This window comes from Montipora capricornis, chromosome 14 (assembly GCF_036669925.1).
Source record: "Montipora capricornis isolate CH-2021 chromosome 14, ASM3666992v2, whole genome shotgun sequence".
Taxonomy (NCBI): Eukaryota; Metazoa; Cnidaria; class Anthozoa; order Scleractinia; family Acroporidae; genus Montipora; species Montipora capricornis.
Window position 1 is genome coordinate 33,742,852 of NC_090896.1, and position 12,500 is coordinate 33,755,351.

The 12,500-nt window shown below is 39.8% G+C and overlaps 2 protein-coding genes and 1 pseudogene across 3 annotated transcripts in view; 2 read left to right on the top strand and 1 right to left on the bottom strand.

Annotated features, from left to right (window-relative positions):
* Positions 1-163, top strand: part of LOC138032333 (uncharacterized) — a 2,837-nt pseudogene extending 2,674 nt beyond the window's left edge.
* The window catches only part of LOC138032222 (neurochondrin-like), an 87,042-nt gene that overhangs the window by 12,444 nt on the left and 62,098 nt on the right, over positions 1-12,500 (bottom strand). Inside the window, exon 3 of one of the 2 annotated variants that reach the window (XM_068879841.1) lies at positions 6,044-7,088. The exons of the other annotated variant lie outside the window; for it this stretch is intronic. Within the exon in view, the coding sequence (XP_068735942.1) occupies positions 7,077-7,088 (12 nt within the window). The 3' untranslated portion in view covers positions 6,044-7,076. Of the gene's footprint in view, positions 1-6,043; positions 7,089-12,500 lie in introns of those variants that run through there. 2 annotated transcript variants of the gene reach the window in all.
* The window catches only part of LOC138032223 (piggyBac transposable element-derived protein 4-like), a 2,852-nt gene continuing 1,783 nt past the window's right edge, over positions 11,432-12,500 (top strand). The window contains exon 1 of the mRNA XM_068879845.1: positions 11,432-12,500. This exon is cut by the window's right edge and continues 1,783 nt beyond it. Coding sequence (XP_068735946.1) covers positions 11,447-12,500 — 1,054 coding nt within the window. The 5' untranslated portion in view covers positions 11,432-11,446.

Genomic DNA, 12,500 nt, shown 5'->3' on the forward strand with positions numbered 1-12,500 from the left:
TTTGCACTGCGGGTAGTGCCTTTGACAGCCTGGTACCAGGTTACTTTTGCTGGCAGTGCATAAAAACATTCGTTTTCAGAACCTTTGGAGTATAAGCTTTCCAGTTATATAAAGTTTGTTATGGTTTGGATTAAAACTGTGATTGCTACATGCTATACAAAAAGTGCGCTTTTTTCAGGTAAAGCCCCACCTTAACTCTCATAGGGTTGTGAATGCAATCAGCGATGAAACAATGATCAGCACTTTATTTCCCTTGTCTTCTTTTTTTCCTTCCTCTGCCTCTCTGTTATCTAAATCGTGCCGACCAGGGTCCCACGAAATCCACGCCTCTGATGGCGTCGACTGATTTACAGGCAGGCTGTGTGCTCCAGATTCACAAAAGTCAAGTCGTAAGCAACCAGCAGGTGCAGGTGCAGCTCCAGATTCAGCCTCACCATAGTCCAGTTAGCAGCAAACAGCAGTTTGCATTGCATCTGCAGCTCCAGATTCATAAATTTCAAAGCATAAGCAGTCAGCCAGTGCAGCTCCAGATTCACAAAACTCAAGTCGTTAGCAACCAGCAGGTTCAGCTCCAGCTTCAGTTTCAACAAAATAAGCTTCTGTTATATACCTTCACAAGAGCAAACCTCTAGTTGGATTGTCATTGAAATCTGCCTAGTCAGAGCTAACTATAACTAAACCAAAAAACAAGTAAAATAAAGAATAAAAGAATTCATTTGCCTCTCACTAAAATATGCTTATTAAGAGTTAAGTATGAAAAGGCCCCTAAAAAGTTAAACCCTAACTCCCTTCCTTCAGCGGGCTTTTGCCCCCTTTGTCCATGGGCATTTGCCCTCTTTCTGTAGGTACTTGCCCCCCTTTTTATGGGCATTTGCCCCCCTCCCCTGATGGGCATTTGCCCTCCTCTTGGGGCAAGTAGGGGCAAGGATTCCCTCAACAGCCCAAAACCAATGGCTTCTATCATTAATGTCGCTGTTCCCAAAGAGGCTTTTATCGACCTTCATTTTTCAGTCATCGACACCATCCTTTTCAAGATGCAATATGTACGTTGTGATATTGCGGATTTCGAGGGGCTGAAAGAAGCTCTTCAGAACTTGAAGCAAGGAATTGGGAGACTTACCGACTTGAAGTTCCCAACAAACTCCCTGGGCTGCAATTGGCCATCGCAAGAGTATGTTGTTGGACAGCTCAAGAAAGAGCTCCCAGCTGCAAGGAAGGTGAAAGAGGTGGATCTTGCACCCCTAACACTACCGAGATATAAACGCAAAACAGCTGTACAAAAGTGAATAAAGCCTTTGTAAAATGGCCTCTTGCAGTTTTGTGTACACAAATGAAGGTAAAGCCTGAAAAAATGATACTCTATATTGCTTAAAGGAAGCATTTTTTTGTTATTGCGTGTTCGTCTCATATCCTGTTCCACGTGTATGAATTGTGAGTGAGGTGCTACAGTTACATTTGCAACCCGATGCCCGCCGTGGAAGCGCAAATCCACTGCCTTTCTTCTTGCTAAAGCTGCCGCAACTCTAAAAGATGAAACCTCCAGAAGGCCTTCATCAAGCACCCAAAAGCGGATTCTGTTAAGTCACAATAAAATGCTATAAACTCACCCAGATTCCACGTGGCACAATTAGAGCCGTTCGCTTTCCAGATTTTCATGATTTCGAAGGACAAACAGACAATAGTAAAGCGACCAGATAACAGCAAACATTGCACGCAAAAAGAGGCAGTAGGAGAATTGTAACAGACACACAGGAATGTTGTTTGTTCACAGCACCAAGGGCAGAGGGCAACCTCAAGAATGCAAAACGCCCCTTGTTTTTTCCGTTGCCGGGCACACACTTTCCGGATTAAGGTAACACCCTGGGATGGAATGTGAATGGCATGTGGGCTGTTACACGCAAAGGTACGGTATAAAAGTAGGGGCAAGGATTCCCTCAACATCCCAAAACCAATGGCTTCTATCATTAATGTCGCTGTTCCCAAAGAGGCTTTTATCGACCTTATCCTTTTCAAGATGCAATATGTACGTTGTGATATTGCGGATTTCGAGGGGCTGAAAGAAGCTCTTCAGAACTTGAAGCAAGGAATTGGGAGACTTACCGACTTGAAGTTCCCAACAAACTCCCTGAGCTGCAATTGGCCATCGCAAGAGTATGTTGTTGGACAGCTCAAGAAAGTGCTCCCAGCTGCAAGGAAGGTGAAAGAGGTGGATCTTGCCAGCATTTTGCGCCAGCTCTCTGGAGATGATTTGGAGAAGGCCGGAAAAATCGTACGGGACGTCTACGAACTTCAGGTTAGTTGAGGTTAGTTGAGGTTAGTCACACTGCAGTGTTTTTTTTCGGCTTAGTGCAATGATGAGAGGGTAGTTTAGTAGCATTGATGGCATGTTTTAGAGACGGTTACAATGAAGGGCATTTTCCACTTTATGACTCGGTCGCGTTGTCATTCACGTCAATGTCTTATTAGTGATGTGTGTTGCAATATCGGCACGGATGTACAATGGGTTTTCTATCGTCTCCTTGATGAGTTTGCAATTTTGCAATACTAAGATTTTTTTCGTGGTATTCTCTTAAGTTTAACTTTTTGTTCTGTTATGGGGGAAGCGCAACCCATAACGTGCTCTAGTTCTCTTAAGTTTAACTTTTTGTTTTGTTTAAGTTATCAGCAATTTTTGACAACTGTGGAGGTGTTTGCGACCGAAATCTGTCTCTTTGATGAGACAACAAAACATTTCTGGCCGCCAAATCGCTGTGAATTATGCAGCTTCAAGTTGTCTTTAACTTTTTGCTCTAGTAAGTACTTTCTTTTAACTTTTGTTTCTGGCATTCCTATTGTTTATGGGCAGTGAAAGGTTAAGTTTAGTTGTCGCTTACGGGGAACGATGAAATACGAGTCGTAACCCTTGAAATTAGTCTGCTGCTGTAGACAAGTGAAACCTTATAGCAAACCACAAGGATCTTTTCGCCTTAATGGGTTTAAGAAACTAATTCTGCATTGGTGACTCACACTTTTCTTTAGAAATGTTTATGGCCATAACGGAACAGTGCATAACGGAACAGTGAAAGGTTAAGTTACCTTTAAGTTTTATTATTTTTAATGTTATTGTTTATGGGCATAACGAAACAGTGCATAACGGAACAGTGAAAGGTTAAGTTACTTTTTAAAGTTTTATTTGTTATTGTTTATGGGCATAACGGAACAGTGGAATAACGGAACAGTGCATAACGGAACAGTGAAAGGTTGAGTTAAGTTTTCACAAGTATTTGTATTTGTATTTGTCTAGTAGGTCATTTTCCATGTCTCTTACCCTGAGTTTAGAAAGATCACCGTGACTTAATACTTTGTCAAACCACAATTACGTTTCCCATTTCTTCAGTTGTGGCATTTCTTTAGGCACTGATTACACCTAAAAAGGTCGGGGTTTCGGATGCCTGTGCTCTCACTACTGTGCATGCCTGCTTACCTTGTACTTAACTTGTATAGTTTGGGCTTGTAGTTTATGGGGGAAGCGCAACCCATAAGGCTCATCCATTGTGACCACGGACCTGGGCCTTGAAACTCAGGGTAATTTTCTTTAAAGCCTTTAGCCAGTGGAATTTTGACTGAGGAGAACAGTGTTTTTACTTGCCTTCTGCTTTCCTCTACAACTAACTCGACATCACCGATGGTTAAATTGCATGGCTTTCAGAAGTCTTTGAATGAAGCACCTTCTCTGTACTTGGCGAAGTGCAACTAGTCAAGAAAACCGCTCTTCAAGTGCTCAGCAAATTCTACGGCATTTTTCATGCCTTAGAGGAAAATCACTGGCTCGAGAAACACTGTGATTGTTTTGTTTGTGTAGCTGCCCAACCACATCGACAGGAGTCTCAATCTCCGCTCAGCTCAATGGTAACTGGTTTTGAATTCCACAGATTCAATTACCACAGCCTAATGCTTTTCGTCATACTGGTACATAAATTGAATGTGCATTTCGTTCAAGTCTAGGGTTGGGACATATTAACTCACCCACATATAACAGCGAGGCTGGGAATCAAACCCAGGCCACGTTGGTTGTAAGTCTACCCATTTTGGTGCCTCTTATGCTTGGGCAAATGAAACCAGCTTGCATCGGTAACAAGAAACCTCAAAGCTTCAGTCACCACATCATCCTTTTCCATTTCGGGAAGGGTTGCATTCATCGCTCTTCTCGTCGAAGGGTCACTGTCCTTTTCCATTTCGAAGAGGGTTGCATATATCGCTCTTCTCATGGAAGGGTATTGGCTACAACAGAAAAGCTAAATTTGTTCTGAAAACCATTTGACAAAACTGATGACATTTCATCCTTGTCCACAAGCGGCTTTCGAACGGAAAAGCTAAATTTGTTCCAAAAACCACTTGACAAGCCTCACACATTTGTTAAGCTTCCTCCTGCTTACCTCAACACTAACACATGCTGCATTTGGATCCACTTGCAATCTGTTGGAAGGCACTGTTTGCAAGGAATGTATTTCAAGCTCTTCAACCTGTTGGTCACTGCTGCATTCTGCGAGTTCTTACACACTATGGCTGTTTTTCCTCCGTTTGTCTATGTATTTGTCGATGGCTTGGCGAGAATTAGCCTAGTGCTGAAGATAAGAAAAACTTTCTGGTAATCAAAGAAGTTGCTGTAAGGCTTTCCGTACTTTGAAACCAACCTTTTGCTTTTTTCTCTTTAAAAAAGTCTCCGTGAGTTCACAATTAACGTCTTTGATGAGACGGCCATGTTATAACGTACTGTGTAAACTCTACCCACGTTTAACTTTTGTAAGCAATAGAAAATGGCCCCATAAGTTTTGCTCATCTTTAATTGCAAGTGTCAAGCCAATGGAATACTCCTTGTGTATCCACATTGTATGTAGTAAACACATACAATCATCATTTCCTATGACATAGATTCCTGGGGAATTTGCGGTAACCGATTTTACGTTCTATGCAATAAACCAATTTATTGTTTATGGGCATATAGTATAACTCGGTAACATATTACTTCCACTCTTTCCGTGGGATAACGCGAGCTTTTGTTTTCTAAAGCTGACTTGCATGACTTGTATATCTGTTTTGTGGGAGAGGAAGTTTTCCATTAAAGCCTCCAAATCTTCAAGGAGGGTTGCTACATTTTTCCTATCGCGCAAAAGTGCGAATTAAGTTGTTAATTCTATCACTTTAACTCCCACTTGTAAAGATATTTCACTGTCCATTGACTGAGCAGACCACCTTTTTCCACTATACGACTCGGTCGCGTTGTCATTCACGTCAATGGCTTATTAGTGAAAATGGGTTTTCAAACGTCTCACTGATGAGTTTGGGGTGTGAAAAGTAAAACCATAACATTAGCTTGAAAGTGTCTCACTCTCCCGTGGGTTTTTTTCCAGTGGTCGTCAGATGGTATTTGTTTTCGTTTGCACAAGCATTCGGCTTATATTTTGCTTCCTTTTTTCTCTGCCCAGGACTTGCCTTTTATTTAATTTGGTAACGAGAATATCTTTTTGATTCATCCGCTTAATAATTTAAGTTTTAAGGGACTTTTATCAGATGGGATGACTTCCAATGAGAAAAGTTTAAATTTCTCAAATTTCGTCCTCGCTTCTTGTTTAAGCAATAATTGAGACCACTCCGGGTCTAGCAATCTGCTACATAAGTTTTGAATTCCATTACCCGTCTTTTTTGAGTATGTCACATCTTCTCGGTTGTGTTGTCTGAACCGAGATCTTTCTTCTTCTTCTAAATGTGTACATTCTTGCCATCTGCAACGCAGCAGGTTGTTAGTTTGCAAAGACTTTCGCATTTTTTCGATTTTTGGTGTCTTTCTGAAAACACTGTCTTTTTGTAAACATGCCAATGAAAACGCAACCCTGAATGCTGAGCACTACAAGAAAAGTGTGTTACCGTTACTTCCCACGAACAGAGGTGACCTTTCCGTAACCTGTTGTTCTTGGGTTGTAGGGACAACATTCCACCAAACATTCACCGGAAGTGTAGCAAACATTCACCGGATATTGACCTGAAGTGTAACTAACCTCCAACGTTTTTTTTCCTTTTTTGAGACATGGAAGCCCAAACAGAGTGGAGTGACTATTAATGAAGATGAAATTGTTGTGCAGTGGCAAGGTCACACTACTGTCTACGCCAGAGAGTTGGACATAGATGAAGACAAGCGTGGTGACGAGCTGATGAAGGGGATTGTTGGTGTTTAAGAGCTATAGCTATTACGAGAGACATACCAAAGTTAACTTTATTAGTAGAGAACAACTACACATAAACAGTTAGAGATAATAAATTACTTCTCTTCTTCATACGTTTTCGGTAACTTTGCTTTACTTAATTGAAATTGAACTGTGCTTTTTCGTTTCCTTTTAGCCGGGGTTTCTTCACCGCGCTTTTTCCTTGATGCTTTGTAGCGGACACCAAAAAGGCTTCCATACTGTGGGTCACGCACTTTCTGTTTAACTTTTTGCCACCATAGGGCTGGGTCGATAAATTGCTTGTTGTTGTCTATCACTTTTTTAGCCGTTAAAGCTTCATAATTCGTTGCAGTCCTACCATCAGAAGCACGTGGATCAGGCATCAAAATATCCATGCGATTGCCAACTTTAGAAATTATACCGTGATTGCGCAGTTGGCGAAGGGCTTCATTACTTGCAACACTTGTACCTGTAGCTCTTGCCCTTGCAATTTGGTTTGGTCTCACACGTCTTACCATGGAGCATGTAAAGTGCTAACAAAAGGCTTTCTAATGGGTTATCTGTTGGTATGCTATCCCATTTGTCATCAGGGAGTGCCTTTTGTAATGCCCGTACTAGTTGCAGAGCAAATTTTTCTAAGTTAGACTCTTTTGCGAGCAAGTTTAAGGCATCTGCGCCAAGTTTTTCTGTTAGGTAGTCTTCAAAGGTTGTTACAGATGCGAAAATGTTTTGAATGGCGTATTCTCCTTCAAAACCAGCGTGTTTCGAAGTGATGTGTGCTCGAAACAATTGTGCCATATAGCTCTTCAGCGCGTTTTTCCTGTCTTTCTTTGCGCGCCACATCAAATGTGTAGAACTTTGTTGAGACAGGTGGGCTTACCTGTTGCACTGTTGAATTTGGAGGGTATAAAAAAAATAGCAAAATTAGATGGTTATGATTCTCAGCCTATTTGTGTCATAAGTAGGGAACATTATAACACTCCCATTTTTAATTGTAATAGAGATGCAAGAGATGTGGCGACTGGGAAGAGGGGGGAACCGATTATTTTATATCTTGCCGACTCTCATTTTTATTTGGTAAAGAGTGTTAATACTTTGTTAGGAAGAGAGGGTAGATTGTGTTTGAATTGTTTTAAGTTTTTGAAGAATCGTGTTCGAGTACATAAGTGTGATAAGGGTATATGGTTAGATTGTTCTTCGGATAACGAGGGGAAAGAAATAATTCAATGTCCTTCTTGTTTTAGGATTTTTAAGAGTAGAGAATGTTTTAATAATCATATAACTTAAAAATTACAATTTCCGAGAAAAGATGAATAGCCAAGTTATGAAAGAAAGGGAAATTTTGCATTAAAATACTGACAAAGGAGGTGTAAATATTGTTTCATGTCACTCTGAAATTGGGATTGGTTGATTTAAGCTACAACTTTGAATGTAATTGGTTCATTGAACTGTCTGGCAACAAACTGTCCAATAACAAACTGTACGATAACAACTTGGCAACTGAATTAGTGGAAAATATGAGTTTTTTAAACCAATCACAATCGAGGAAATTGCAATTTTTATGCTTACACCTTTTAACCCTCATTCAGCTTCCTTTTTCATAGTCCACTTGCAAGTAAAACAAAACGATACCATACTACACTCAAAGAAAGTGCTTGAGAGTAATTTAGGTCCAGTTGATCACAGTGAAGCTACATGCCTGTAAAGCTAATAAAAGTTGCTTACAGTTTCCAGTTTGTGTTTGCTGCTGGTTCACACAAATATTATATAGGATAATTTAACAACACAAATTTCACTATTCTAAGGCCTCTATCACTTTTATTATTTTTCATTCATGTCACGTAGTAGTATAAGGGGACAGAATGGTCACTTTTTATGCTAATTAGGTAGAAATATCTGGCATCATAATATGCTAATGAGGTCGGCGCGGGGTTGTTCGTGGAAAAAGGGAGTGATTCCTTAGAAAAATATTCATTTAATGTTTTGTTTTGATTTAGATTTTTGTTTCTTTGAGATTTAAAGTAAAATTTGGTTTTTATTTACCTGAAATATTCATGATAGACTGATAAATTGCACAAACCAGACAGACAGAAAGCAGATCTTTGTGTCGTAGTTTGTGTTATGATTTTCGTTTTGTCTTCTCGATTTGTTATGAAACAAAATAAATAATCCAAAACATGTGGTAATTCGCTTGTATCTTACGCATACGTATAAATTCCATTTTATTGTATAGTAAATTGAGAATCTTGGGGATTTTTATTTTTAGAAAAATTCTTTTATGTCTCTTATTGCTACTAAAATGGCGGGGGCTGTTGTTCGAGAGATAGCTAATAGAGAAGAACGAGAAGCGGATAACGAAAATTTGATTGAAAGTTTCGTTTCTTAGTTGGAGAATCCTATGGATGGAGGTGACGAAGATGAGAGATTTTTTCCTATGCTTGATTTTGTTAAAATGACTTTTGAAAAGATTGTTTCACGTTTCAAATAAATTAAAAATTTGGTTAAAGAAAGAAAGTATCATTCGATGGATGGAAAGTTTCAAAACCATTTATGAATGTTGTTTGAAAGTGAGTGTTGAAGAAAGTGAGTTGATAAAGAAAGAGATAAAGAGAGAAGAAGTTGTTGTAGAAGAAATGATGGAAGTGTTGATGAGTTGTTGGATGGTTCAAAAGGATTTAGCACAGCCGCTTTTTTCTGATCCTGATGAATTAGCATTTTATTTACCTTTGACGGGTGAGTAATTTTATTCATTTTGTCTTTATTATAGAGGAAGATAGATGTGATTTTGAGAGTCTCGATGGATTGCGGGCTTATGAACAGAGAATACTATTCCCACAGGTCACTTGTAGTTTTGTTTCGTTGTTAGAGGAGCTTGAAGACGGTCCATGTTTTGATGGAGTGTTGTGTGATCTTCTTATTGAGAAAGAAAGAATAGCAAGGTGGTGGAAGGATAAGATTAGTTATTTGGAAGACACAGGTGTAATTGGAGAGGATTCTATTTTGCTAAAGCAAGAATTGAAGAGGGAAGAAGAGGTTATTGATGATTTATTTATTCACTTATTGAAACTGAGGAATTTACAAATCATAAAAAGAGGTCACTTGATTTTTGGTAAGTTGATATATTTCGATGTGACTGTCTGAGAGAAAGCATGTATCAATATGGCGTCTTCTTCTTCGACTATCTGTGGAAATTCTGTAGAAATGCGTGATATGTTTAAGAGGGAGACCGAATATTTCAGACATACGAAAAGATATGCAGTTGTTACAGATGATGAGGAATTTGCATTTCGTTTGGAACAATTACAGAACGAATTGACAAGGATCAAGTGTTAAAATGATCTCAAAAGACAAGAAATAAGTAAAAGTGTGGAGTTAATGAAAGATGGTGAACTTTTAATGGAGATTCGAAGTCAGAAGAATAAATTGGATGAATGGGAAAGATATTTGGAAAATTTTAAAAGGAAAAGATTGTGTTTGGAGGGATTAAGTAAGTTGGCATTAAGTAAGTTGATATGTCTTTTTAAAGAAAATGGCTGAAGGTGGACGTGACGTTTTTTACGAAGAGAAACGTGATAATCATTTGAACATTTGAAGACCTCTTTGAACTCTCTTGAACCTCATAGAACTCTTTGAAGACCCGCGCAGGGGATTTGGGTTCTGTGGGACCCAAGACATCAAAAAAATCGTAAAAAATTAATTTTTCATCCGGGAGTTCTGAAACTGTCCAAAATGGAGGATCATAGAATAAGCCAATCACATGCCTCGTTTTATTGGCATCAGTTGCATATTTCATCCGCGAGTAATTTTCTCTTTAACCACTTTGTGAACACTACGATGGCGAGCCGGCGTCAGTACCTTACTGAGGAAGAGATTGCTGCTTTGGTCGAAAGTGGTTGGGATTCGGACGCTGATAGCTACGCTGGAGGCATTTCCAGTGATGAAGAATTCGTCCTAAATACACAGCTCGGTCTTGACGATGATTTTGCAAGGTAAGTGACTCAGAGAAATTTCCTAGTTTGTAGTCAAAATCTATACGCCATGAACATCTGTTCAAGAATTGCGGGAAAATTTCAATCATTTGGTCTCGTTACCTATGAATTCTTACGTATTTCGTAAAAATATACTGTCAAGTTCACATATTGTGGTAAATAGCCGTTTATCTCGGTAAGGAAGGCTTTTTTAGCTCTTCGATGCAAAGAAATTCTGCATGTGCTTGGATGCGACACCGAAGTATCGTATGTCATCGAAAGTGCATTCCGTTGCTATCGAGCAACCAGCAACAACAATCAACCATATGAAGTGGTAACATTCGAAGTCGTTGTTATTTTGTTTTTTCACGATGTCGCTTTCGCACAGTAGACACAGTAGATGATTTTTGTAGGTAATATAATAAAATTCCACGTACATGTACATTTTGTTTGTGCTTTCCTTCAATACCTTTTTTTCTTTGGTTAGTGATGAAGAAAGTAACACAGAAAAGCAATCTGTGGCTCAAACTGGGTCTTTGGACGACGAAACAAGGGTAGCTGGTGCCACAGGTCAGTTTCAGTTATCTATATAAACTTTGTATTCATATTACTATTGTTCATCTGTGTAGAACTATCAGGTATACATGTATTCACATGGTACAATAATTGTAGTTATTGTTTATGTTTTTATTTGAAAGGGACCCAACCTGTAGTAGTCTCTACTCCAAGCCCAAGCCAAGCAGATATGCCTGCTTCTGCACGTAAGTCTAAAAGCATTTTTCACTTTTGATTGATTGATCCTGTTTGGTAATGGTATATAAACTACTTTGGCCATTATTATGTCACACATTGTCATGCAACCCAAACATTGTAGTTGTTTTATATTATCATCGGTCATTGGGATATGTACATTGACTTACATCTCATTGTGATGTTCACTAGAACCCATGGCCACTGCTTCGTTCTATGGTGATAGGCCTCGCAAACGTCCAGGTTAGTAATAAGTTTTGTTTCTTTGTGTGAAGCAAATAATATAAAGGCTAATTATATCATTGTTATTATAGCTCCCCGTCATGTGCTGCACCTGCACCTGCACGTGGTCGAGGAAGAGGTCGAGCACCAGCACGTGGACAAGGCGGTGGTTGTGGGGCTGCAACAGCCAGCAATGTTGATACTTTCCTTTCATATGATGACCAGGATCAACAACATCAGCTTCCCCCCTTCAGTCCACAGCGGGCCATCGGGTTGCATTTGAATGCTCCTCTCCTTAGACAGTCCATGGTCACTGCTTTGGAGTTTTTTCTATTATTTTTCACTGAAAATATTATAGGGGACATTGTGAAACACACAAATACTTATGCCTGGGGGCATGTAGCGCAGACCTCATGTACCACCTACACCAATTCAGATGGTAGTTGGAATGACACCAACAATGAAGAGATCAAAAGGCTTATTGCCCTTCTCATTTATTTTGGTCTTGTCAAAGTTGGTGGTGAATGCTCCAACTACTGGAGTACAAAGACATTGTACAATGGGTTGTGGGCCAGGGGTATTACGAGTAGAAAACGATACAAAGCACTCATGGCCTTTTTACATGTGGTAGACCCTGATGAGGAAGTCCCGGGAGATAAACTTCGTAAGATAAACAGCTTTAATGAGTCTTTCAAGGAACGATGTAGGAACTTGTATCAGCCTACGCAAAATGTGGCCATTGATGAGCGGATGGTCAGATCTAGGCATCGCTCAGGAATTAGGCAGTACATCAAGGACAAGCCCACTAAGTGGGGAATCAAACTCTGGGTACTGGCAGACAGCACCAATGGCTATACCTATGACTTCAATGTCTACATTGGTAGAGCACAAGCGCAGGAAACCAGTGCAAATGGGCTTGGGTATGATGTAGTCATGAAATTGATGGATCCTCTTTTCGATCAGGGTTATCATCTGTATGTTGATAACTTTTATTCTTCGCTTACGCTTTTCAAGGACCTGTTTGCTAGAGGCACCGGAGCCACTGGTACTATTATGGAAACCAGGAGAGATTTCCCAGCAAATCTCAAAAATAGCAAGCAATGGGCCAAAGGAAAGCCTAGGGGAAGTATGAGATGGGAAAGGGATGGTCCCTGCCTAGCTCTTCAGTGGATTGATAATAAAGTTGTGTCTCTTTTGACAACAATTGAAAATGCAAATTATCGAACAACAGCCACACGTAAAACTAAGACTGCAGGGGTGTGGGACAGTGTTCAGGTTTCACAGCCCGGTACTATTGCAAAGTACAATAAGTACATGAATGCAGTGGATCGTTCTGATCAGATTCTAACTTGTCAGAACG